Here is a 27,592-nt window from a genome sequence, read left to right as displayed (position 1 = left end):
AATTCTCTAATAGTCAATATAAAAACTAGATGCAATTCATATTTACATAATATTAAACATACATTATATAAGATTTGTCTCAATGTATGTATATAATACAATACTTTCATTGTACATAATATAGAAATCCTAATTAAATTCTCTCGGCTCATCCCACTAAAACTTTAACAAAAAAAATATATATTATATACCTTAAAATATTAGACATTTAAGTCATCATTAACTTCTACTGCGAGATTAAAGTAAATGAGTAGTCTCAAATTTTACGAAAATTTAAATGAAATATTAAATATAGCTTCGTGCACATCCCCACATTAACTTGAGACAATCATGTACAACCATTCACGCAATTTCTTTTAAAAAGGGTTACAAAGTTATCGCCTCACATACTAATATAATGATTTTCCTTCAACCATTTATGTACTAAATATGAGCAAATGCATAATGGTACTTCAAATTTATACTTACCATCAACAATTAATGAAATTCAACATAAATGATTCACATACAAATTACTAGATTGCACAATATAGTCATTTCATATGATATATATGCTTATACAAAATCTATATGAAATGCTTCACATATAATATACATTGCGCATAATAGTTATAATTTTGATAAATTAGCTCCTAGGAATAAGGACCAATGTACAAATTGATAACTTTTCAGCCGAGACTCTCAAAGTTTCAACCATATAGCTAAATAGGCCACATAGGCGTTTACTTCAACAAAAAAATAACATTTACATCTGTAAAATTGTATTTTATTTATTGTATGTTGTTAACTAAACTAAGAGGTAGCTTTTAAAAGTAAAAATTATTAATTTGTTACTTCGACCCTTATACTCAGGAGCCATTGAAATAGAAAAATCACTATTTGACAACTCCATTCATCCCTTGAATATAAACCCGTTATATATTTGTAATTCGTCCATTATTATATATAAGTAATTATCTATAATGTAACTTTTAATAGTACTTTAAAGAATATGAAAGTTGTGACAGAGTCTTTAAAGCCGGCTACACACTTTGAGTTTTAACCGCACTCAGTCGGAATAAAGCTGAAGGTATGTAGCAGGGTTTTATAATTAAAAAAGCAAGCAAGCGGAATTTAAAAATTACCTTTAATAATTCCACTTTCACTCATTAATTTTCCACAAAAACAAGACCAATTTGTAGCACATCGAAAAATATGTATAAATTTACAGTTAAATTAAGTCAGAAGTTCAAAAAATAATATAATTAAATCTAACCTCAAAATGTAAATGAACATATTATGTACATAAAAACAATGCAAATTTTGACTTTTATTATCGATGTTACTACCTCAAAAGAAATTTTATGTAATAAAATGCCGCTTTCTTGCTCTTTTTAACATATTTATATGATTGAAAATTATTTCTTGTCGACTGCTTTCTAAAAAACTTCGCATTTTTTCCCCCATCAATATACTAAACAGCACAAACACTAGCATTATAAGCTCATATAAAATAATTTTTATTTTAGCTTCGTTTTTCGATTTGATTTAATCTATGGCAATAGATAATGTAATTTTTAGTGCCGTTGTTATGGATATTTTCTAGAATATTCGAAATTTAAGTTTGAGGTCTATTTTGAACACTGAAATTTTACAGTAATGTTTATAAAAGGTTAAGGGTACCTAGTTTGAGGTATTCAAGTCGAACTGTTGCTACATATTACCGTCTTTATCATTCTTCTTGTTAAATGTGAGAAAATAGTATATTTATGTTTAGACTGAATTTGACAGTTACATGTTTAAAAATGGAATTTGTTACCAAGTTTTTCATTGAGTTTAGTTACTAATTGAGATCGTAAAGGGTTACGAAAAGATTTCTGATCAACTCTTCAGATTTGATTTTTTTTATGTTATTTAGTATTGATCAACATATTTGTAATTTTTAACGTAAACCATTACCTGTTACCAAAAATAAATCAATTAAGCTGCAATAAATCAGCTTTATCCAATTTAAATCTAATTAAAATTATTATTTTACTAAAATACGAAAGTACCAAAATATTGACAACAGAATTTCAGAATAATTTTCAAACCTTGGAAGATAAAATGTTTTTTTTTAATTAACTTAGATCATATATTATGTGGTATTTTAATATTAACTAAGATTTTAAAGTATTATAAAGCCATTTCGTGTGCAGAAATAATTCAATAGTGTGGATTTTGCTACTACTCAAATAAGGAATTTTAACATAACACTTTCCATGCCGTGATATTTTTCTATGAAATTAAACTCACCAAAGAAGCGGTGGCAGTGAACGTGTTAAGTGTACTTATCATGTAAACTAGAATTTTATAAGTGTGTTAAGTAAAGATGGTATATAAAAATCGATATTTAAAAAGCGAACATCGATATTATCTATCGTAGGTATTTTTAGAATATGGCAACATTTAATTTTTTTTTGAGTAACTATTTAATTTTATTTGTGCACCTTTCTTATTGTTTTCCCAGAAAATAAATAATTTTTTTTTACCAATTTTCAAATTTGTTTTAAAATTTTAGTAATAAAATAATATTTGACCCTGCACAGATTTAATCTTTTATTATCAATGGCAACATTTTTGCGCAGTAGCAAAATACCACAGATTATATCACACATTTAGCACGATAATAAAAAAGTTTCATCAAACGAGGCTTTTTTTTGTTGACTTACAAATTTGTCAAATCATTTCTTAAAAGATAACATTTCTTAGTCCAAATTTTAAGTAATTAAAAATCAATGCAGGAACTCATCATCGTCGCCTACCTGAAATTAATTAAAAAAAAAACGAAAATTACTAATTGACCGTTATATTAACCAAATTCATGTAATTATCTCTGGGCCAGCTCGTTTTATTTTTAAATAAAAAAACCCAATCTTACCTGCAAAAAATATTCAAAATCATTTCGATGGCAGTTACCTTCCGCTGAAAAAGTGAACTTATGGAAAGTTCCATCTTCACATATCACTGAAACCGACAAATAAAAAAATATTAATATTAATTTTTAATTGCTTTTTATTTATATCAGTAAAGTTATGTGCACATGTTAATTATCCACATTTTAGGTTATGTGTATACTAGCTTTCGCCCGCGACTCCATTCGCAAAGAAAAAAAACTTAGTAGCCTCGGTGTTCTTCAAGGCTTTGATAAATCTATGCAAAATTTCATCAAGGTCCTCAACGGACAGTCGTTCGTACCTTCTAATAAATATCCATCCATCCATACATCCAAATATTCGTATTTATAATATTAGTAAGACGTAGTATTAGTTTATGTGCACATGTTATGTTATGTGCACTTGTTTTGTGCACATGTTATGTTATGTGCACATGTTAGGTTATGTGCACATGTTATGTTATGTGTACATGTTAGGTTATATGTGCACATGTTAGGTTATGTGCACATGTTAGGTTATGTGCACTTATTTTGTGTATATGTTATGTTATGTGTACATGTTTGTGTGTAGGTGTGTACTGACTACTGACCGACGGCGGTGCGGTCGTCGCTGAGTGCGCAGAGTGCGCGGTGCGGGGGCGCGGCGGCGCAGCACAGATGTCGTGCGGGGCCGCGCGTCGCCCACACGTGCAAAGTGCCCTTGTCCGACACACAGCACACCAGAGATGCGTCCCCGTTGAAACTTATACTGTAACACATACAAACAACTCATTCAACATGATTTAGTTTTCACTGAAAAAAATAATAGTATTGATTATGTCTAAAAATACTGTCTAATTTAAGATTCTGGAGATTATACTATGACAATGAGTAGAGCATTTTAAAGTGAAAGTTGAAGCTATAAAGTTTTATAACAAAATGGAAGTTATAATTCACTGGATTGCATAAAAGACTGGAAGTATTGCAAATTGTCATTTTACAAGAGTGCGTTTAGTGATCATATGCTGATGTGTCTTACCAGTAAACATCCGCATAGTCGGAGCCGCGCCTAAGTTCGTGCAGCATCTGCTTTGTGGTGGTGTCCCAAAGGCGGATGATGGTGCCGCGACGTGATGCGGTGGCAAGTCGAGAGCCACTAGCCGCCACACTCAGACATGCTACTTCTGACTGGTGGCAGCTCAACACCGCTGGTGAGCTCGACTGCGCGCCCTTCACCGCGCGGGATACGTCCTTAAATCATGTTGAAGATGGTAAAGTTGGAATCGTTTAATGCCTTTTTTATTGAAGGCAAATATACACATAGTTCACCTTATGTTAGGTGACTATTGGATAGATCTGTAACAAGCCAATTAATTCTTTGTCTACTTTTAGTGTACACTAGCTTTTACCCGCGACTCCGTCCGCGCGGAATAAAAAATAGAAAACGGGGTAAAAATTATCCTATGTCCGTTTCCTGGTTCTAAGCTACCTGCCCACCAATTTTCAGTCAAATCGATTCAGCCGTTCTTGAGTTATAAGTAGTTTAACTAACACTACTTTCTTTTATATATATACTAGCTTTTACCCGCGACTCCGTCCGCGCGGAATTAAAAAATAGAAAACGGGGTAAAAATTATCCTATGTCCGTTTCCTGGTTCTAAGCTACCTGCCCACCAATTTTCAGTCAAATCGATTCAGCCGTTCTTGAGTTATAAATGGTGTAACTAACACGACTTTCTTTTATATATATAGATATAGATATCTTCATACTTTTCCATCAGTAGATCTGCGTCTTTACTTTCTTTCCTAATAACTTTGTATTGATATTTGATATGTAATATAGAGTTTATTGAATTTTTAATATGGTCTACTGGATTCAAGTTTCTGTTACACAATTTACAAAACAAATTTTGCAATTATCAAAGCACCCCTTACTTTTTTGGCTAATATAGTCAAAGTACTAACTAGTAACTGCAGCGAGCCCTTGCGGTGCGCGGGCGCAGCGAGTATCTGCAGCGCGTTGGGATCAGTGGCCAGCGCGCAGAGAGGGCGAGCTGCGGGCGCGGCGGGCGGCGTGCGCAGCAGAGCCACGCGCTGTAGGCTCGGCAGTGATAACACTTGCACGCTACATGTTAGAACCACTGCTACTCTACAAACAATACAGTTTAAAGTTAATTCATCATCATCCCCCGGGCCTTATCCCAATGATGTGGGTTCAGAACATAAAATTTTATAAACCTTAATGTTATGGCTTAATTTTTACGGCTGGCTGCTTGCTGGTCGACAACCCAACTTAGGAGAGAAGTTAAAATTACATACTTTTATCTTTAAATAAATTAAATAATTATACCTAATTTTAAATTTAACTCAAATGTCTTAAAAATTCATCTTAAAATATTTGATGGTAACATTTTGTAACTATGATAAGGTTATCGCTGGGTACAAAATCAACGCTTTCAGCGTGAGTTTTGAAAAACATAAGTTCGGATCTCATACATTTTTGTGTACGAGCATACGTTCGCTCAGTCAGCTAAGGAAACTCACTGCTTTAGAGTTGAGGAAGTTTTTTATTACTACCGCCTATTTTGGACTTAGAATACAAATTAATGTTACTACAAAACAATGAAAAGTTTAAAATTAGGATCACGTAGTAGCTAACGTAGCAATTGATACGATAATCAACAGATAGAAAAAAAAATTAAATGTCAATGTCACTGATACAATTTAGTTCTAATTAAAAAATAGTTCAATAATTTTTAACTTTAATTGACATAAATAAACAATTAAATAAATCTATTGCCTTTATAGAATTGTAATAAATATTGCAAATAGATATGAAATTTAGATTTTGTTGTAACAATTTCACATCTCCCAAGGTTTTAACACAAGGATGTCTATTATCAATAAATATTAGTAACGCGATAGAAATAACGCGCATATTGTTTCTTAGTTATCACTACTGTATATATTTGAATAGATATACGTAATTTAATCATTTAAAACAACTCGAAACTTTCGTAAACATGTATTTTTTCAATTAATTTTAATCATTGGTTTCTATAAAATATGTTATCTGTGTTTCGTCAAAGATAATGAGAGAGATGACGATATGTTTGTGCGATTTTGGCCTCGGAAACCAACGATTAGTATGATAATTAAATTCGCAGTGACTTTATTATTAAATGAAAAATAAACCTTGGAAAGTAAACTTGTGTTTAAATTACGTATTTCGAAGAATTTTAATTTATTCTTTAAAATACGGTAGTAAAGTAAAATATACTTTATATCTATAGTAATAAATTTGATTATTGTACAACTGATTAATTTGTAGACGTAGGTTAGTTGAAAAACACCGAATGACTTTTATATGATTTAAATTACAAAACCTTTGTACGTTTTGAATACATATTGAAATATATTAAAGTAATTCGAAATGTATTACGATCATATTATAGTTATTCTAACAAATTGATTTTCAAATCCGCTGAGCGTATTTTCAAGAACAATTGAATTTGAGTACAAATGCCTGTAATTTGTAGAATTATTTCTCATTGAAGTTAAATTCATAAATTCCACCCTCTATACCTATACGGAAGTATTCGAAACCACAGAACAATTATGCCACTGCGTCTTTGTCCTTACAGAAGCGAAAACAACTGTTTTATACCGAAAAAAATAGTCTCTAATTGTAGTGTTGATACGCTTATAATTCAATGCTCTATGATAACAGTGAATTGTTTTTAATAAACTACAATACAGCAAATCGTCTTTGTCTTTTTATAAAATAACACAACCGTTAAATCTACATGTAAGTTGCATTTAAAATCGATATAAGCAATTCCATGAAACAATAGCTTCCTTTTGTAATTCCGTGTCAGTCGGTTAAGGTCATTACAATCTTATCGAATAGTAGCCGCGTTTATTTTGTACATATCTGTCTTATATATTACATTATATAAATACACATTAAGACCTATCTCGACTGTCAACCGTTTAGGAATACATAATGGGAACTTTTCTAATTAATGTTAAATCCAAAATAGTTTTAATATAATATGTTTGCTTTATAAATTACTAGCTGTCGCCCGCGACTCCGTCCGCAGGGAATTTAAAAAAAACTTAATAAGTGTGCCTGTGTGTTCTTCCAGACTATGTTCTACATCATCATCAGCTCACTATACGTCTCCACTGAGGGGCTCGGAGCCTACCCTAAGTTAGGGGTGACTAGGCCATAGTCAACCACGCTGGCCAAGTGCGGGTTGGCTGACTTCACACATATCTTCGAATTTCTTCTCAGATATGTGCAGGTTGCATCACGATGTTTTCCTTCACCGTAAGAACGTCGGATAAATGTACATATGTAAATCGAAAAACACATTGTTACATGCCGGGATTCGAACCCAGAACCTGCAGATCGCATGTCAGATGCTTAACCCCTGAGCCACCGACGCTCTATGATCATCATCATCATCATCTCTATCAAGATCCATTCAGCCGTTCCGGAGGTATCTTCAAACAAACATCCAAACATTCGCATTTATAATATTAGTAAGAAGTACAATTTAATACGTATGAAGGGATTTAAACCCTCGACCACGTGATCCGAAATCCGAAAACCATTAGACTATTGGCGCTTAGCTTGTATTTGGGCAATGGTAACTAAGTTTTACACTGCTCTGGAACATCATGATCTGATGTAACTTGGGTGCTTTGTGTACTTACTTGTCCTTCCTCGCCCTGAGCGCTCGTATGGGAGACTTGAAGGTAACTTCTGCGCTAAACGCGCGGCGCTGGTCGTCGAGCAACAGAAGGCAGCAGGGCCGGCGCGCGCGCACAACCAGCAGCCAGTTCGTACGGAACACCATCTCGCAGAGTGACACCTCGCCGAGCTCCTCTTTGCCTGACACAAATATGTATAGTAGAGCGTTTTTACTGAGTACCGGATTTGTAATCAGCAAATTCGAATCCTATTTTAATCAATTTTAGAATTTCATATGTACATTGATCCGAAGTTCTTGCGGTGAAGGAAAACATTGTGAGCCAATCTGCACATATCGGATGAGAGTTACAATGATCTGAAGGCAGTGGGCAAACGTGATTGGATACTGATTTATAAGTTGTATGGTTGATAGCTTAGAAAAAGTTATCCAAAACCTCTAATGTAAAGTTGCAATATGTACTCCAGTAAGTTAAGTTACGATTAAGTATTGCAACTTGGTATTAAGTTTTAAAGAGAGCGGCGAGACATAGCGGGCATTCACCTGACCGCGTACAAACAAAGGTCAATCCACTGTGTCACATATGAGTTTTTTTTTGTTATGCTAGTGCATTAGTATGAACGCCTTAATATATTCCTTCTTTTTGGGATATCAATTTGATTATATATCAATGAATAAATTTAGGGATTTCATTTTGCAATAACCGTGTTTTTGTACCGTAACTGGGTAAAAACAATAAGTATATCGATCGACAAAAAGGACGTTCACCTTATGTGTGTTCACACTTCAAACCAGAATATGATACAGTAGAGTTTAAATTATACAAAAAAAAACTCTAGTTACAATTTCTTCTTAATCCTGCACGGCTCCTAGCAGTCATAGCGTGATTATATATACCCTATAACCTTGCTGAATAATTGATCTATCAAACGCAAAAAGAATCAATCAAATATAATTGGTAGTTCCTCAGATTAGTGCTTTCAAACACACTATGTTTATTCCCCACTAAGGTGAAACGTCATTACATGCTCATACAATTATAGACCGATAAAGATATCTGATTTATCGTGAGTTCCTGAGACCTAAATCTCTATACAAAATATATAGACATACCTGTCATTATCTTTGACAAAACAGAGATAACAATATGTGCCTCATTTAAAGGCTTTGGTCTTACAAACCCAAGGCCAGTGAGCCTAGCGCCCTCCTGTTAGTGTCCTTATCATACTGTAACTGTGATATTACATTTTCTTTTATGCAATTCTCTATCCCTAGGTAAGTTTTACAAATTTTGTGACAGAACTAAACGCGATAGTAACACCTCTCACCGGGTCAGTATCCCTGTTTCAGTTTAGATTGAAGGCCTGTCATAGCAACATACCATAACTTTTACGGTGAGTGGGAAGTGAGTTTTTTTATTGTACTTACTGTAATGCGCCTTCTCAACAAGTGGGTCCACATTATAAACGCGCAGGCCAGATGTTAGGCAGCAAGTGAAGCAGCCTGCATTAAACAAGCATCAAACAATTAGATTAATATGAAAAATGTAATAACAGATTTTTAGACAAAAAAGAATTAACAATAACATATAGAACAATCAAGATGTCAAGAACCCAATCACACATATATTGCGTACCTTTAATCAACAGAATAGGGGATGTTCAGAAAGAGAACACTTTCCCTTCCTATGGATCCCCTTCTCAACCTTTTCTTTTAAGGAAAGGACGGTAAGGATAAGAAAGCCAAAATTAGTCCTCCGGAACCCAAATTCATAAGAAGGAATTATTTCCACCTACAAAATAGCTGAATATGCTATTAATCTACGTAACCATGAGTTTGCATTACCGAAATGATTTGTACAAAAACATTTACTCATCTCTCTCATTCTGATTGTACAAAATTAAACAGAGAAAGCAATATGTTTTTGTACAACTATTTATGCGGAAAGTTACCTTAACAATGATATGCTTGTAGCAAAAACAATTGATGACTCTTAGATAATTAACTTCTATTGATGATTTAGATAAAGAAAATTAATAATGATTTTAATGATCACTTAATCATATAATTAAATTCATATTCACTATGACAATGTGTATAATTTCTTGATAAACATTATTTAAACTTGATAATATTATAATTCATATAAAACTTAGAAAAATTGGTAGTTATTCAACTAAAAGTAGTAGCTTAAGAACTCGGGTCATATTAATATGGTTAAAATCACTGAAAATATGTTAAAAAAATATTTTCATTGTAGTTTAAAAAATCAAGAAGTTTGACTTATTTTAAATATATTTAAGTATTTCGAATTTTATTTTAAGGTTTTTCATAATAGAGTTATTACATTTATAAATAATATTTCACATTAATAATAAATTCTATAAGTATTTAAAACCGCATTATTTCATTGATATAGAACCAGGCTTAGTTTAACTCCTTATAGCTGGTAATATTTAATTTTTAAATAAATTGAATGTATACTACATAATGGCGCGGTAATTTTATTGCGTATTAAATAAACAATAACAATAGAGTTCCAAATAACAAACATCCAAGAGAGAAAGCATGCAAACAATAGCAAGCTTGGTGGCAGAGTGAATGAAAACATTGCGTAGGTGTGCAGTGCACCTAAATATATAAACAACACGTGGAGTGGTGACGATCGAAAAGGGGGGCGGGTTGGTACGCAAACGCCACAGAATTATAAACGTATCTTTCACTTACTTTTATATATATATATATATATATATATATATATAGACGCTTAGATCATCAAAATCATGAATAATATACCGCGCTAACAACACGAGAACAAAGAACGCGGGTTGACGAACTAGGAAGTAACTCAAACCTTGGTCCTGGCTAAACCCCAGGCTCGTGATACCGCTGCTTCTCCGACGCGCCATGTCTCTTCCAACGTGAATTTATCATAAACATTTAGTTGTTTTTTTATCAATAGTCTCAGTGGACATTTTCACACCGATAATTTAAATACGCACATTTGTTGTGTTACATGTTCCCAGTGTGTGATACACAGCTGATTTGATGACTGATCTAATGACAGCAAAACATACTAGTGTTGCCATTAAAATAGTGCGTTCATAAACTTTTTCACATGCAATTCTCAAACGTAAATTAAATATTTTATTTTTGTGCATATATTTTCTTTGATTTTAAAGGACACAGTAATAAATTATTTAGGAATTTATAACAGTATTTGTTTACAATTTATTAAATGTTTACTATATACTAGAATAAGAAAGCGGAGCGGATAAAAAAAAACTTTTCAGTAAACGTATGAAATTATTTTTAGGATTTTGAGGTTGTTATTGCGGTTTATGCACTTTGTAAAAATCGATTACACAAGTTTGTTTCATTTTTCCAATAACGTGACAAGGTATTTTTCGTACAGGTAATATAATACGATCACGCAAATACTGACTGACTGCAACGAAATCTTAACAGAAATCAAAACAAACGACAAAAATTTAAAACTTCAAAATGTTTTTATCTTCTCTCTTTGAAGAAATTTTGTTACAGATCAAATTTTTGGCGTCAAAAGCAGTTCTAAATTATGTAGGGTGTCAAATTGCAAAAGTAGTAATAATAAATCTCAAAAATATTAAAGTGATATCATAAATATTGTAAGTAATGCATATTATTTTAATAATTCTTTGGTATCATTTCTAATCGCACATTAAGATTTGTATTTATTTTTAGATTAGCAATGGATTCTTTCAACTCTACTACAAGTGCTGATTTTAACTGGCCATTTCCTAAACCTATAATAGGAAAGTAAGTTTTTCACAGCACAATAAAAACTGTCCACTCATGTTTATACTAGTATATTGATAAACTTTATAAAAATAAGACTAAGTACTAATTAAATATTTAATTAGGTGTACATTAAGTCTAGAATTTATACTTCGATTATTAAGTGAACACCTTACGTAATAATAGCAGTTATTCTGTCTGTGTAGTCCTAGCAAATTTTAATTTAATTTAATTCCACGACAAGTAAAAACACATCATTTTTAGACCATGTGAGCCCCCAACTCCAAATCCCCCGCCAAGGACGCGACCTGCGCCAGTGGCGCCATATTGCCACTGCGATGCACATTCGTACTCTCCTCGAGTCGAGCAGTACAAGCAGCTACTGGATAAAGAACAAAAATTATGTCAAGACTACGAACAGCTGAGACAGCAGGTTGGTGAAGACTACCAACAGATTTAAATGTGATTCACATCATTTTGGAAATATAAAAACTGTGTAATAAGCGCGTTTAAATCCCTTGTAAATAAAAACTTAATATTATGTAATATAAAAAACATTATTAGGAAAGCTAATTGCGCTCTTTAAAGTTTATTTGATGTTTTCAAAGCGCTTGCCAAATAATCCGCGAATTGTAAACAAAATTTTCATTGTTTGCGTAGTTGTTAAATTTGGAAATGTAAAACTGTTTCGTCGAACCGTTAAATTGTAGATGGTGAGCGTGACCAATGACATACTGGACCATCCTTGCGATGACCTGGACAGCAAAATGGAGACAATGTATCAAGCAACTTATAAAAAAAGATGTAAGATCGCATTCTGTACATTTATCTTAATATTTCTGTCAATTATTCCAGTCAATAAATTCATGAATTGATTGCGACTTGAAGATAAAGATTTTTAGGATAAAAAAATGTTTTATTTTTTCATAAACTCATTTATGCTTTTCACCAGCTTTTCCAGTCGCGGATTACACAAAAGTAATGGCTGCTACACAGTCCAACGCGCCAATACCGATGGAGAGCCATAGACTAGGCATGCTCAGGTGCTACAAAGATCCAACACACTTTACTGAGCCGCCTCCAACCGTCAGACCGACCATAGAGCCACCAAGTCCCGTCCACACTGGTGTCTCACCAAAGACAATGCGAATATGGTTCGGGGAATTCCCTGGTAGGACTGAATATATTGACGAATTTAGTGCCACAGCTAAAGCTAATTGGCGATCTATGCAGAGGTATAAAGAACCATTGCCTTCAACAAGACGAAGAGCTGATGACAGATGTGTATAGTCTGTACTGTGATTTTGTCCATTTTTCGTTCCATTTTTGTTATCGATATTTGTACATTTTGTTTCATCGAAATGCTTAATATGAACGGCCATGTAATCAGCATTAAGAAATGGTTACTAACTATATAAATAAATAGTATAGTGAATTCATCCTCAAAGCGTGTTACAGCCATTTTGGTGACTTGTTGAACAATACCTTTATCTTTAACCTCTTTAAAATTAATGTTTTGTCTGATATATCGTAACTGTAAAATAAAAAAAATGCAACGCTATTAAAAAATTGTAAAACCAAAAATATACACATATCTGTGCAATCATAAAAAATAGGAAAAAATCAGATTAAACCTTTAAAGATGGAAATATTTAAAATACAAATAAAATAGCAAGATGTTATATTTATTAGCATTGCATTTTTTTCTGATTATAAATTCGTAACGTTTCTTGGTGTTGTAGTTTTCAAAGATTCAAAATATGTTATTTACAAGAAGTAAGAAGAACAAAGAGTAAAATAAATGATTAATTTCTTTAAAGGGGAAGATAAAAATTATTTTTATTTGCCTCCAATAACCTATTACTCCAGCTTTCAACCAAATTAACTCATTAGCTTATTACTACCCAAACATTTTCAGCAGTTTTGGACTTCAATTTGTTTTGGGTAGTGGAAAGCCACTGTAACATTGACTCAAAAACTCTAAAATTAGTTTTTTATTAGAACAATATTAGATTTTTTTATAAAAAAATACGCGACCAAAACTTCTACATAAGACTTTTTTACGGAATTTTTTGCATCATAAAATTAAATACATTAAATTTAGTTTTTGTTGACTGCAACTTCGTCGTCGTCCGCTTTCGATAAGCAATGGTTGACCGTACAATGTTGGTAACGACAAAAATAAATGTCCTCCAAACGTTCCTTATGCAATAAAAAATGAAACAATTATTTATACATTTTATTTGTTACACTGTATCATTAAAATAAGGATAATTTCATTTGTATACATTTTCACATAAACAACAAATCCTTTTATAGATGTCTGTCCGATTGCTAGCTATCTGCGAATGACCTAATTCAATTGATTTATATTTCATCATCTCGCGCTATTGAATGATCTGAAAAATTTAATGACAATATAAATCTACGACCTTAGAACAAAGACTTGATACTGAATAGTCTTTCCATATCCCTCATCCTGCTAAATTCTTTCGTCTTTCTTGTTTTTTTCTTTTTAAATAGAGCTGGAATGGAAAGAACTGAAAAGAAGTTAGATGAACGAACGAGATTGTTCGAAAAATACGCATAATAATCGACTTTACGCTAGTCTTCTGTTAGGTTGTGGTATTTCACCAGTTGAGCTTTATCATTTTTTATGGGTTTATGGACCCTACCACTGTAAATTAAAAAAAAACTCACCTGATAACACCAGTTATTATGCCCCATAAATTAGGCAATATGTAAGCCATGTAATTGTTATCTAAAATGAATGCAAAAAATCCAGCGACCAGTTGTAAAAAATTTATAATGGCTGCCATTCCTAGCGCTCTGGGTACCGATATTATGTAAGAAAATTTTCTTAATACGTGTGCAAATATCGCGTTTGTTATAATATCAGCATAACTTTGAACTTGGATATCTCTATTAATGTTACTTCGAAAGCCTTCGTCGTTCAAATTATTTAAAGAAGGTTGTTCACAAGCTTCTAAAATCGTAGACTCCAATAATACCGCAATGAACACAGATAAGACAAACTGCAAGAGAAAACTGGATTGATACACGAAACAGTTATTAATAAAAATAAATATAAAAAAACAAATTATCTGACTTCATTTGTTTGATCATTTTAAACAAAATATCTTACTTTATTAACTTACACTAAAACGGTTCATTGTAAATAAATTACAATTGAAAAGTAATTTCGTTTTCTTGTGTCTTTCTCAACTGATCAATAATTCGAATGGTATAGAAATTGTCAAAATGCATTAATAACACCTCCTACAATTAACTAAATTAATAATTTTTCTTGATAATTAATTAATATCAATTACTTTATTATATATAAATACTGGTTTATTAAACGATGAATAATTATAGTCCGACTAATTTATGGTTAATATTTAAAGTGAAACAAATCTGGAATATTTCAATTATTGTTTGCATTTTTTTTTTAATTCTTCCTTTAACCTGTGGATTTTTTCATTCAACACAATGTGTCGCATTGATTTTCTAAAGTTTACGGAAACCAAGTTGATATTGTTTCAATCTTACTAATATTATAAACTAGCTGTCGCTCGCAGCTCCGTCCGCGCGGAATTTAAAAAAAAACTTTATTAATAACCTTTCTTCTTCCAGACTATACATCTATGCCAAATTACATCAAGATCCGTTTTGCCGTTCTGGAGATATGTTCAAACAAACATCCATCCATCCACCCAAACATTCGCATTTATAATATTAGCAAGAAGTAAGATGTGAATGTTTGGGTGGATGGATGTGTGTTACAGGGTTTTTCCAGAAGGGCTGCATGGATCTCGATGAAATTTGGTATAGATGTAGAACACATTCTGGAAGAACGCATAGACTACTATTTAAGTTTATTTTTAATTCGACCTAGTTTATATCTAAACAGTATATTAATGTTATCAGAGAAAGAACTAGCATTTCTTTACAAAGCTTAATTGCCTCATTAACAAGTATTGATAAAGGATTCCTTATGAGTAAGAATCGTTAATCGCCTTTGTTAAAAATAATTTATTTTTTTGCCCGACTTACGGCTAGTTAATATTTTATAGGTACGGGTATACATGACAATTTTATTTTTATTTCCTGTAAGTACTCTTTACTCCTGGATCGAATTCGAAAGTAATGTATCATATTTCGATTGTTGTTCTTGATCGGAGACCCAGAATTACACGTTTCTACGTTTTAAATATGGTGTTTCTATTATTTTTCTGGTGGTTCTATTAAATTCTATGTTTTTTCTAATAAAAATTAAAAGTGTTAATAGACAATGAAATGAGATTTGTGAGGCTTTAAGCATTTAAGTTTTATAGAAAAAGAAGATACTTTGAAAATATTTTTTATTTCTTATGCTAGTTACATGATGTTAAAAAACAAATCAATGGTGAGAAAACTGCCGCTTTTTCACTATAGATGTATAATAGCACTAATGCCACAGACCCACAGATATACAAAAAACATTTTATTTCATATATAAAGTACTCTGTGGGCTGCAGTCATGAACGACTTTAGTCAAATTTCACTGAAAAAATTCAAAAATAAGTATTTGGTTAAGATAAGTATAAATTATTTATTGCAAAACATGAAAAGATTAATACACACTTTTTTAAATCGCTTAAATGACGTATAAAAATATTGACAGATGACAGCTCTCTGTTGGTGCTAGCGCCACCTAATCACGAGATTTCAGTTTTTCTGCCCATTTTAATGCAACATTGAATAGTTATTAACTATGTACATATTTTTCATTGGTACAATGATCTTACAAGATCTTTACAAATGATATAATACTTTTATACAATGCACTTTACTATGAGAATCATTATAATATCTTTTACTATTAAGTAATTATATTATCTACTCTGTGCTAATCTCTATATATATAAAAGAAAGTTGTGTTAGTTATACCGTTTATAACTCAAGAACGGCTGAATCGATTTGACTGAAAATTGGTGAGCAGGTAGCTTAGAACCGGGAATAGGACATAGGATAATTTTTACCCCGTTTTTTTTTTTTTTTTTTATTCCGCGTGGACGGAGTCGCGGGTAAAAGCTAGTAATTTATAAAATACACAATTACAAAAATGTAAAAAAATGTGCGGAAGAGTATTACAAAACGTCGACAACGCACAAAATGTAGTTTTCTTTGACATCTTTAAAAAAAATGAAACCTGTGATATTTTTCAAAAAACTTGATACGTGGAAAACAATATGTAGGACAAAATATTCTGATTAATGATCCTATGTCAGATTGGAAAAAAACATATTTGTTCTTTTCAAAGTTTTGAGAGTGCAAATTGCGTTAAAATGTCGCTTTCACGAGAAGAAATGTCGCTTATTATAATAATAGAAACACTACAAAAAGTTATAAAAGATCATTTAAAAGAAAATTTTCGTTGAATACAATTCGTGACTGTTAATTAAAATTGATACAATTTTAACAAATGTAACAGCAGAATTTGAAACATAGTCACGTTCAGATCAAACATCATGTCTATGAAGATAGGAGTATAAGTAAATTTTGTAATAAAAATCTTTCTGTGATGAAATCGTACATTACTCTTATAAGATATTAGTTGAATATTAAAAATAAAACAATATAAGGCCAAAATAGATAAAATTTTGCCTTTTTCTTCTTCTTTGGAGGCATCTTTTACATAAAATGAGTTGATTTTTGGTCATTTTCGTTGTTGAATTTTTTTTTATAATATATTCACTATAGATACGTAGTAATTAGGTAACTATATTTTTTATAGTCGTCAGATATTTGTCTTGTTAGATTTGATATTTTCGCTTCGTTATTTACTATTTCTTCTTTAAGATTATGTTCATCGATAGATTCTGAAGGTTTCTCCGCCGGATGAAGGACGAAACTGTTGATTTGTTGGTTGAGAATGCAGACAGATAATACCAGGAGCCACTGGAAATACAATGAACATATTAAGTATCAAGCTTATGTGTACCTAGTATCGCTTGAGTTGGCACGTCGGGCAGTAGACGAGTGCTATTAAAGACGTGCCAAATCAAATGAAGAGTAAAATTATCGTGTATTGTGACCTTTTTTCTCTTAATTTTGTCAAAGATTTATGAGATTATTTGTGTTGTGCAAAATTAACTAAAGTTAGTATGTTTAAAAAATATCGTCGAAGAAGACCAGCTAATATTTTATTCCTATTATTCAGCTATTTCTACTTTTGTATCTATTTATAGTTGCCTGAAGAGTTTACCAAAATAGACGCTAGCAGTCGAGTTATTTTAAATTGACTTGACTACTCTTTAATAGTGATTTTAGATACAAAGTATTTACGATTACAGCAAAATAAATCCTTATGTACTTAGTAATATTTTTAACACCATAACCACTACCTCGTCTTACTAATATTATAAATGCAAATGTTTAGATGGATGGATGGATGGATGTTTGAAGCTATCTCCGGAACGGCTGAATGTATCGTGATGGAATTTGGTAATGATGTAGAACATATCCTAGAAGAATACATAGGCTACTTATTATTATTTTTTATTCTGCGCACACAGACTCGCGGGAAACAGCTAGTATAATATAAACAAGAATTTATGTCCGTTTGTTTGTATCCAGGTAGACAGACATAGCTGGAAGTTGTTGCTAGTTTTACCCTTTCATGTCCCGTTTGAAATGGTTTCTCGGAAACAAGTTGTTAAAATAGATAATAGGAAACCATCTTTAAATAGAAACATTAATTCTATATTACATGGAAAAGCAAAGCTAATCGTTTTCTTTTTATTAAAATAATCTTGGAAGTAATTTAATTATATTTATTATCTACTCCATAGTAATGCCAATGACTAGCTGTCGCCCGCGACTCTGTCCGCGCGGAATTAAAAAAAAATGAAATAAGTAGCCTATTAGTTCTTCCAGACTATGTTCTATATCTATGCCAAATTTCATCGAGATCCGTTCTGGAGATATCTTCAAACAAACATCCATCCATCCAAACATTCGCATTTAGAATAGTAGTAAGATATGTTTCACGGAAATTATATTCCGAAGTTTCAATTAGTTACACCCGAAAACATTAATTTCTTAGTCACCTAAAAATTGCAGCGTATCATTTCTTAGCATTACTTGGTATATAGCTAATTGCGTAATAATTGACAGTATTATAAATAGTTATTACATTGAAGTAGTCAGGAACGTTCTAGAATTATTCACATGCTTGTTTATGTCAAAATTATGTCAAAGGTCGTTACAATTGAGGTTATGTTGAATAGTGATACTCTGTATTATTCCATGTACTCGCTACTTATCTAATAAATAGAAATATGTTCATATGCATGATATGTTGATGAGTTAAATAAAAAAAAAGGCTTGTTGTATATAAATTATTTTTAAAAATATTCAAGTACCTTCTTTTTTTTCTCAATGTAGATCGTCGTGAAAATAACTTACAATATTTATTTACAGATCTAAACATCATCAGGTAGGTTTGAAATAGGGTATGACTGTGAGATTAGAAAAAAATCTACCTGTTTACAGTACAAATTGGATGAAAAGGACAAAGAGCAAAGATTTTTTTTAAAACGAACAAAGCCTGGCTCTTTTTGAACACAAAGACCTTTAGAAATTTCTGTTCCTTGATATTTAAAAACATTACAATAAAAAAGCTTGTTTTAAAAATAACACATTTCTTTGTGCTATTTTATTGTTCAGAAGATCAGTTTTTGTTGTTCTTCAATGTTATTCGAAACAAACGCGTGTGTCCCACTAAAGCTAAATTAAGCCAAAAACTGACACACGACTTATCGTCGGCAAAATTAAATTAAATTGAAGGACATGACTAATGCCCGCCGGACATCGCGCAACGCCTAATTTACTTTTTTATGTTGACACACTTTAAAAAAAAACAACAATATATTGAGTAAGTAATTTAATTCCTTAAGAATTTCTATTAAAAACAATCTTACTTATATTTTAAATCCGAATGTTTAGATGGATGGATGGATCGACGGATGGATGTTTGTTTGAAGGTATCTTCGTAACGGCTCAACAGATTTTGATGAAATTTGGCACAGATTTAGAACATAGTCTGGAAGAACACACAGTCTACTTATTAAGTTTTTTTTATTCACCGGAGACGATATTAGACGGAGTCGCGGGCGACAGCTAGTACCTCATAATATAAGGACATTAAAATAGATTAAAAACTCTTACCACATTTGAAAAACTAACATAAGTCAAAAACGGAGAAAAAACACCACATAATACATAGAAGACTGACCAGATGCAAAGTAGAAATTAAATTTTATAAACCAACATTATTAAATAAATAAAAATTAACAATAATTGTTACAGAGACAAATTTTAAACGAAAAAAGAACAAGAAAGTATAATACAAACACAATTAAAAAATACTACTCACCAAGTTCCGTGCCATGCTGCCAGTATTATAAATGACAACTGTTTTATAATTGTTACTGGCCAGTAATAAATAATTGTCTAAGTACTCATGACAAAAATGTTGTCAGTTGTTTGGCGCTATTTTGATGGCGCGGCGCGTGCGTTACTCGTGAGTGTGGTTTCGGGAATGAAAGTTTTATTTATGTGATCTCCAAATCCAGCGGGCGCTTGGTATGTACAAACATAAACATCTTGATATATAAACATCTTATATTTTCACTGTTATGATTTATTAATTGTTAAAGGACAATAACAATTAGTAGAGAAAATAATTAGGTAGACGTCGAGTTAATATTAAGATAACCTAAAAATAGTAATAAATTGACAAATTATGTTAAAACTCTTAAAAATTATCTCGTGATCATTTAGATTCAACTAAATTCTATATCATTTGTTTATTTCCACCTATAAAAAACTTATTTATTTGGCCAAATGTGACAGATGGTTTCCACCTATCATTTGAATTACTTAATACATGCGAAAAATGTTTATTTTTATTTTTATTATTTTGCTAACATTCCTAACAAAATATACGTAACTCGAGATTTTAATATGAACAACTATAGGACTAAAACAGCATTACAAAGTCTACTTCACAATTAACTCCAATTGTACGTGACATTTATTGTTAAACATGAAAAAATAGACTTATAAGGAATGTTTTTATACAATGACTTAATGCAATGAACGAACAAAACACGTTTTTTCTCATTTCTAGATCAAATAAGATTTATTTTCGGCATTATTGTTTGTATATTTAGATTTGCTTGTTATAGTCATAATTAAAATTTGTGAACTTTAAATAAAACACTCGACCTAACAATTTATAAAACACTAGCTTTTACCCGCGACTCCGTCCGCGCGGAATAAAAAATAGAAAACGGGGTAAAAACTATCCTATGTCCGTTACCTGGTTCTAAGCAACCTGCCCACAAATTTTCATTCAAATCGATTCAGCCGTTCTTGAGTTATAAATAGTGTAACTAACACGACTTTCTTTTATATATATAGATGATCCATTTTTAATTTTTATTTATAACTAACCTGACCCATGTCTTTAAAAGTCAATCCTTTGGCTCACGTTTATTTTAAAACTATTAAAGTCAATAAAATCCTGTCATAACTGTCAATATATATTCGGCCTTAACAAAATTACCAAGTATTTTTAAATAATCATGAATTAAGCACACATAATTATGATGCTACAGCGTCTGTTCTTAGCAATACTTTGTGCAATAAACGCACCAAAAACTCAACGATGTACACTGAACACTAGGGTACATTTCGGCCAACCGTTACCTGTGATATTAAGAAATGGACAACTCTTGGAACCCACTGATAATGACGGGAACATAGTTGTACAGTATGGGGACAGTATAACTCTAAGCTGCATCGATCAAGGCAGTATTCGCAATTTACATACAATCCAAGGACGAAATACAGCAACTATCAATTGTATCAATGATGACGTTTTTGGAAACGATGAATGGTTAATCTCGCCATCAAGATTCAGTGAATTCAAATGTACTAGTCCACCGTCATACGTCAGCGAGCGCACAAACCGAACGTGCTATGATGAAAACGTAATATACGAAGTCGGCTACAAAATTGATAATGTTTTCTATCCAGTTTACGAGTCTTGCTTCAATGAACTCGAATTGAATGCCATATATTCTAAATACACGCAAAAACCTTATAATGCATTGTATCAAACAAGAGTCGAACGGCCATTTTTCATTGACAACAATGTGTACGGATATGTTTCGGTTAATTCGTTATTCTCACCAGCGAGACAGAAGAGCGCTGTTGCCCAACTTGTTGGTGACAGAGTCAACAGTTATGTGAATAAAACTGAATTCCTATCAAGAGGGCATCTTGCTGCTAAAACTGATTTTGCTTTAGCATTCGGGGAACGGGCAACATTTCATTATGTGAATTGTGCTCCACAGTGGGTCGGTTTTAACGGTGGCAACTGGAATACACTGGAAGTAGACTTGAGGAATCATATCCATGATGTCGGGTATAGTACGATCATTTACACTGGCACTTTCGGTGTATCACAACTAGTCAATCAACATGGAACAGTAGTCGATATATATCTACACACTGATGTTAATAATAATCCGGTAATTCCTGTTCCGAAATATTACTACAAAGTTGTGTATGAACCAAATAGTAAGCGTGGGATAGCCTTTGTGGGTATTAATAATCCTCATTATACAAGACAGGAGGCTCAGAATTTGTTCTTCTGTTCAGATTTATGTCGAGGGAATGATAACTTCTCTTGGCTCACATGGCATCCAGATCTATCTTCCGAAGGGTATACGTTTTGTTGTACAGTTGCCGATTTTCGACAAACTGTGCGTCATCTTCCACATTTTGAAGTATCTGGTCTTTTAACTTGAAATGTTGAAGAAGTTATAAATTTGTCATGACCAGGATAAGCTAAAAGATTTATAGCCAAAATAATAGTTCAAGAAAATATTATAATTTCAAACAGTCTAGAAGATAATGAATTCAGGCGTAAGTATTATTGTTTTAGTTTCGTACTTCGTACTTTCACGTGGGAAATTATAAGCGAGCGAATCTGTGATATTTATATTAAACTCCATTATAACATATTGTTAGTTGATGTTATAATAATTAAGATTTTGCGAAAACCAATTTTAATTACAATAATTTTTCATTTGAATAAAATAAAAAAAATAATCAAATTCGTCAATATGATTAAACGGTTGCAATTTTAATTCTATATTTAAATTTTGGTCTTTACAGTGACCAATTGTTTTATCCAGTTTACGAATATTTTCTTATAACAATTCTTAATTCGGCTAATCCAGCCTGAATGAATGCAATTTGAACTATTTTACAACAAATATATGATGTAGGTAAATTATAAAGGAATGGGTTATACAGTTTCTAGTAACTCTATTGTATTTGTTTTCGGGTGAATGTCCCCAGTGAATGACATTATTATCGGCTCTTCAAATGTACTCGGCCCCGTGACCTCACGCGGAAACAGCGATGTTGTTACATATCAATTAATTTATATATACTATAATATTATTTATCCTTTATTTATTATGTATCTTATAATTACATAAGCACGTAGATAATTGAGTTTGCCATTCTTTAACAAAAGGTAGAAAAGTGTTGTTTACTAACTGTGCGCAAAATGAAACGTTTGTTTCGGTAACCAGTCTTTCTAGTTATGGGAAACTAACACTTAATGCTTTTGACTACGAAACAAAAATAGTGTTTTTTTAAATCTATTCAAATTATAAAACAATAGGTGTTGGTTGACGGTGACGGTATCAAACGATCATACGTGAGTTTAATCCGTTCTTAATTAATTTATTATTACGTCTTAATTAAACAATTTAAGTTTGTTTGTTATTTTTTAACTAGTAAGTCTCAAATAATTAAATAAGCTTTCAATCTGTTTGATACGAAACAGTTTTCTCTTACGATATTCTAAAAAAAAATAGGTAATTAGACAAGCATCATAATTATCTATATATATACATATAATAAAATTGCAGTGTCTGTATGTAATATCGAAAAAAAAAATCGTACATATGATATGCGTAGCTGATAACGAAAATACTACTTTTAAAATTTTGTCTGTCTGAATGTCTCTCCGCTAGGGTGCGTTTTTTTCGGGTAGTCTCCGGAACGGCTAAACAGATTCTCACTGGACTATGGCGGGCAGGTAACTGATGCACGCGGACATATCATAGGATCCTTTTTATAATTCTGCGCTGACGAAGTCGCGCGTGGCCGCTAGTGCTATATAAAAACCATTAAAAAATCTAAGTGACGATGTCTTTTTCACTGTAGTTAGGTTTTGTTAAATATAACACCCTGTTTTAAAGCTTAATTGAATTTAAATTACGGTTATATTCTACTTAAGTTGTACTTAGTCATTGGTAAACATAACTTGTCGTTCAGAGACATGTTGGCAAATCATACGACATAGATTTTTATATGTGAGGTCGTGGATATAGTGTGCTATGTGTCGTGAGAAATAATTGTAGTGTGTACTTATAATCTTTTCAAAGTCTCTAGATTACGGTCTTGTATTCATATTAGTTCATCTCCTAAGAATATTGTGATTATTAATGTTGCTATTTATTTGTCCAACTCATGAAAAGAATCTGTCACTGTGGATTTCCACAGTCGGAAAATTCGTCGAAACTATATAGTTTCGAATTTGCAGTTTCCTTAGACATTTTTCTTTCAGTAGATAGTATAATCTATTAGTTTTCGTAAGTTTTTCCTTCGTATGAATAAAGTTTGCGGATATCAAATTATTAGGTAACTAAAACAAAATTATCAATTACTGGGTTGGTTTATTGTCATTCCTCTCTTAGTCACATTGTTTAATGTTTCAATACCAGTATTTCGGTAATGAAATTTAACTGTTAAGATCAATTGTGCGTTCGCGTAATGTTCAATGATTTAATCTATTGCGTAATTACTTATGCATAAGTCTACGGGATGATAGTTAATTAAATAATGATGCTCATTAGTGAATCACGTGTTATGATTTAGTTATATACGGATGGATTGTCTTCTTCCGAAATTTATAAACTAACCGTCGCACAAGGACATCATTTTGTTATTGCTTATTGCCTCATTGTACAAAAGTGATATCAGAAATGAATCTGCTATTGGTGAGTGATGTCGTCAATTCTATTTCTTCGTTTCTTCACTAAAAATTTATTAATTTTCTTTTTAGAATTTATTTATTCAGTGTTGTAAATTATATTTTCATTTTCTTTTCGGCCAGCACAAGTGAAAGTTGTGTTTAAGATTATTTTTATTTCACTATTTTTTTTTATTAAATTGATTTAAAGTTTAGAATTTGAACTGGCCAAATCTAAAGTGATGTACGAAAAAGTAGCAATATTTTGCCGTGTTCTACAATTGTTACTGATATGTGAAAGTGATAAAAAGCAGACGCCGGGACATGATAAAGTATGTTCCTTATTATGACAAAAGCTCAATTAATACGCGTGATTTCTTGAAATTCTGATAACCTAAAGTTGGTTTCAATATTTGTACTTAGCAGTCATAGTGTTTGGTCTATTTGTCGCTGGTTTGGGTTCGAAGCTGTAGTTTACGTTTTTTTTTTTTCAAATAGTTCAGTTGCAAATTGTTTTTTTTTGTTCTTTATTTTGACGTTGGTTATTTAGTTAGTTAGTTAGTTAGTTAGTTGTAAGGGCTCGTTTTCCGCAACTCCACGGCTAGCGCGTATTTTGCGTGTGAGCAGGACCTGGATTCACTCCAGCCAACCCAACTCTCCAAAGAATCCCAGCAACCCTTTGATGTTACGTTGGTTATTTTGAAAACTTTAATGCGTCTATATTTTACTTTTATATCGTCCTCAATTTTTTATAAGTCTCTGTAGAGATTATTATTTAATCCTATGTTCGTTGCACACAGACATTTTAGTCTAGCCTTTGAACTTCAACTTTATAAGTAGAGAATATACGCCAGTGAAAACAATCTTTTACTGCTTCTTCGAAATTAAAATTTGGTCTTTTACAAATGAATGTTTCTTCATCGCAAAAAGTCTTTTTGATGAGTCAAAATCGACGTTAAAATTAAGAAACAATGATGAGAAAACAAATGAATAGGAATAAAAAATATAAAAAACTGTTGTTCAATAAAAGTTACGTTGTTCTCTATAACATTTTTATTTTCAGATTTTAATTGTGATGTCTCTGAGTGAGTCGATAACGTCGACGGATGGCATAAGAGCTGCTCGGCCCAAAATAATTGACTTTAAAATACAAAGAGATCCTGGTTTATTGAAATACAACTCCTATTTATTTGCTAAAGAACCCGAAACTACTACAGAGAAAAGAGTAGTATCTTTACTAGGTCGGAAAGTTAAAAGTAGAGATGCATATTTTGATATGTATCCAACGAAAAAATTTCTAAGTCTACCTTACGACTCTACAAAGAAAGTGGTAAGAGAAATACATCTAAGACGTACCAGTAATCGACGTGCTATCGTACAATTTAAAGGATACACATCTGTGCCACAAAGCGAGAAATTTATTATAAGAAGAAATGCTTGCCATCACAACGAAATGTTAAAACAACGTAACTTAGTCCGGAATTATATTAAAAATAATAATTTCAATGAAGATGTTGAAATAAATACTGACGTATCACCAATAGATACATCTGCTGAAATTAAATTATTCCCACCTAAAAATAGAAAACATATAAATAAACAGAATTACTACGGTCACAAAACAAATCTTATAGACAGACCGATATATTTTAAACCGGGTCCCCGCGGAAATAATTCCACTGAAACAGAAGACCAGAAAGAATTTATTTTTGTTAAAATTCCTCGTATCGATTATGAAAATGTTGATGACAAAAAAAGTAAGAAAACTATAAAAAAGAGTATCTTTAAACACTACAGACTATTTAAAAGGTATGTATTTAATTTTCACATACTAAAAAATATGTTCTTAATTTCATATTTGGTAATAACTAAAATATAATTGCATGTCTTGTCTATAGGCGTATCTAAACACCACTAGGAGAAACAGACGCTGCAAAGATGACTACGCTTGTGGTCTGTTCGGTTTGTATAAATTATTGAGTCTTTTAACGGAAGTCTATTTATTCCCACTTGATTCTACTGCTCTTGTTTTTCTTATCTCTTTAGTTGTGTTCTTTTGAGTGGAAATTATAGTTTTTCTGTTTACTTTTAGCACTCACTACGTGTTAAGGGTTCAGTTTTTTGGTGGTGTAGATGTAACAACTCAAAACCATTTCTGGGATTTAATTTTTCATGTTTGCAAAATCAAATCTGAATTTCTTAGATTCCGTTGCTTTTTTTACTATTCGTACTTTTCAAGAGAATAAATGCTCTTTGAAAAGTGTTTGTGGTTTTTTTTCTTTTGGGTCCTTCGTATCGATTTATTTTCTTTAATATTTTAGTGCTGTTTTATTTCAATGTTCTAAATATGGATTCACTAACTCAGGTAATGCTGATATTATGGATTTTCATTTGGCACGGTTTTGGCACAACCCTCTCTTCGGTACCAACGATGAATTCTTTGTTATTTGTATTTGTTTTGTTACAGAGATGTTATCGAAGAAGAGCATCAAGCAACAACCGCAGCAAACTTCAAACCGCCTGTCTTCGACTCTGAACAAACGTGTAGTCTAGTTTTCAATAATATTAACACCTAACAAAATATATCAGATAACTTGCTCAATACCTTAAAAAAAATTATATTTGAATCACGTATAATAAAATTTTTTTTTTTAGAAAAAAGTTATTTATTGTGTTCTCTACAAAAAAACTTAAAATTAAACACAACTACAATGTACATCCTTATCCTAGGTATAAGTAATGGCAAAAATAATTCTCCACGATCTTTACACAAAAGCTATCTATACTCTGTTCCAAATGAAATCCTAAACTTTGTAAACACACAAACGTCAATTACTACAAAATAATTCTGACAGATCATATTTATGGTGGAAATTGTGAAATACAGTGAACTACATGGTTTGCTAATTTTAGTACAGAAAATGGGATGTACCATTTGTCGACATCGTTTAGGTTTTGATTTGGAACAGTGTGTATCTGTCTATCACACTAATGAGAATAAAGTATGTATAAATTAATTGTAACCTAAAGGCATGGTTGAGAACATGACAGATAATCTTTTACATCGATATAATTGTTTAATTCGGGAAATTATAC

The 27,592-nt window shown here is 31.8% G+C and overlaps 4 protein-coding genes across 8 annotated transcripts; 3 read left to right on the top strand and 1 right to left on the bottom strand.

Moving 5' to 3' along the window:
* Positions 1-2,554: 2,554 nt before the first annotated feature.
* Positions 2,555-10,664, bottom strand: LOC106720832 (WD repeat domain phosphoinositide-interacting protein 4). Its single transcript, XM_045683569.1, has 8 exons — positions 10,466-10,664; positions 9,040-9,114; positions 7,616-7,793; positions 4,859-5,042; positions 3,933-4,144; positions 3,505-3,662; positions 2,900-2,985; positions 2,555-2,783 (listed from the first exon to the last, which is right to left on the bottom strand). The coding sequence occupies exons 1-8, from the start codon at positions 10,518-10,520 to the stop codon at positions 2,754-2,756; spliced, it is 978 nt and encodes a 325-aa protein (XP_045539525.1). The 5' UTR covers positions 10,521-10,664; the 3' UTR covers positions 2,555-2,753.
* A 480-nt stretch (positions 10,665-11,144) lies between these two features.
* On the top strand, positions 11,145-12,761 carry LOC106720841. The gene is made up of 5 exons (XM_014515639.2): positions 11,145-11,258; positions 11,335-11,409; positions 11,653-11,821; positions 12,099-12,192; positions 12,341-12,761. The coding sequence occupies exons 2-5, from the start codon at positions 11,342-11,344 to the stop codon at positions 12,676-12,678; spliced, it is 669 nt and encodes a 222-aa protein (XP_014371125.1). The 5' UTR covers positions 11,145-11,258; positions 11,335-11,341; the 3' UTR covers positions 12,679-12,761.
* Positions 12,762-19,949: 7,188 nt separating this feature from the next.
* Positions 19,950-27,099, top strand: LOC106720826. Of its 5 annotated transcripts, none has more exons than XR_006756454.1 (4): positions 24,633-24,828; positions 25,560-26,305; positions 26,395-26,458; positions 26,964-27,099. XR_006756454.1 is itself a non-coding variant. In XM_045683573.1 (4 exons), the coding sequence occupies exons 1-3, from the start codon at positions 24,739-24,741 to the stop codon at positions 26,402-26,404; spliced, it is 846 nt and encodes a 281-aa protein (XP_045539529.1). In that variant the 5' UTR covers positions 24,633-24,738; the 3' UTR covers positions 26,405-26,449; positions 26,964-27,099. The 5 variants fall into 5 exon arrangements, 4 of the variants coding, with proteins under 4 accessions (XP_014371102.2, XP_014371105.2, XP_014371103.2 ...); XM_045683573.1 differs by having other exon boundaries at positions 26,395-26,449; XM_014515616.2 differs by lacking the exons at positions 24,633-24,828; positions 26,395-26,458 and adding an exon at positions 19,950-20,019.
* On the top strand, positions 20,927-22,273 carry LOC106720825. Its single transcript, XM_014515615.2, has one exon. The coding sequence runs from the start codon at positions 21,045-21,047 to the stop codon at positions 22,251-22,253; it is 1,209 nt and encodes a 402-aa protein (XP_014371101.2). The 5' UTR covers positions 20,927-21,044; the 3' UTR covers positions 22,254-22,273.
* Positions 27,100-27,592: the final 493 nt, after the last annotated feature.

This window comes from Papilio machaon, chromosome 22 (genome assembly GCF_912999745.1).
Source record: "Papilio machaon chromosome 22, ilPapMach1.1, whole genome shotgun sequence".
Classification (NCBI taxonomy): Eukaryota; Metazoa; Arthropoda; class Insecta; order Lepidoptera; family Papilionidae; genus Papilio; species Papilio machaon.
Note: the sequence above shows the minus strand (reverse complement) of the source record. Positions and strands in the feature narration are given on the sequence as shown.

Excerpts from the sequence above, each read along its gene's own strand:
- LOC106720832 (XM_045683569.1), bottom strand. The coding sequence starts at position 10,520 with ATGGCGCGTCGGAGAAGCAGCGGTATCACGAGCCTGGGGTTTAGCCAG. Across the intron at positions 4,145-4,858 it reads AGGGCTCGCTGCAGTTACTA|GACGTATCCCGCGCGGTGAA; the intron begins GTTAGTACTTTG and ends ACATGATTTAAG. Across the intron at positions 3,663-3,932 it reads GACTATGCGGATGTTTACTG|TATAAGTTTCAACGGGGACG; the intron begins GTAAGACACATC and ends TATGTGTTACAG.
- LOC106720841 (XM_014515639.2), top strand. The coding sequence starts at position 11,342 with ATGGATTCTTTCAACTCTACTACAAGTGCTGATTTTAACTGGCCATTT. Across the intron at positions 11,822-12,098 it reads ACGAACAGCTGAGACAGCAG|ATGGTGAGCGTGACCAATGA; the intron begins GTTGGTGAAGAC and ends GTTAAATTGTAG. Across the intron at positions 12,193-12,340 it reads AGCAACTTATAAAAAAAGAT|CTTTTCCAGTCGCGGATTAC; the intron begins GTAAGATCGCAT and ends GCTTTTCACCAG.
- LOC106720825 (XM_014515615.2), top strand. The coding sequence starts at position 21,045 with ATGATGCTACAGCGTCTGTTCTTAGCAATACTTTGTGCAATAAACGCA.
- LOC106720826 (XM_014515617.2), top strand. The coding sequence starts at position 24,739 with ATGTACGAAAAAGTAGCAATATTTTGCCGTGTTCTACAATTGTTACTG. Across the intron at positions 24,829-25,559 it reads AGACGCCGGGACATGATAAA|ATTTTAATTGTGATGTCTCT; the intron begins GTATGTTCCTTA and ends TTTTATTTTCAG. Across the intron at positions 26,306-26,963 it reads CACTACAGACTATTTAAAAG|AGATGTTATCGAAGAAGAGC; the intron begins GTATGTATTTAA and ends GTTTTGTTACAG.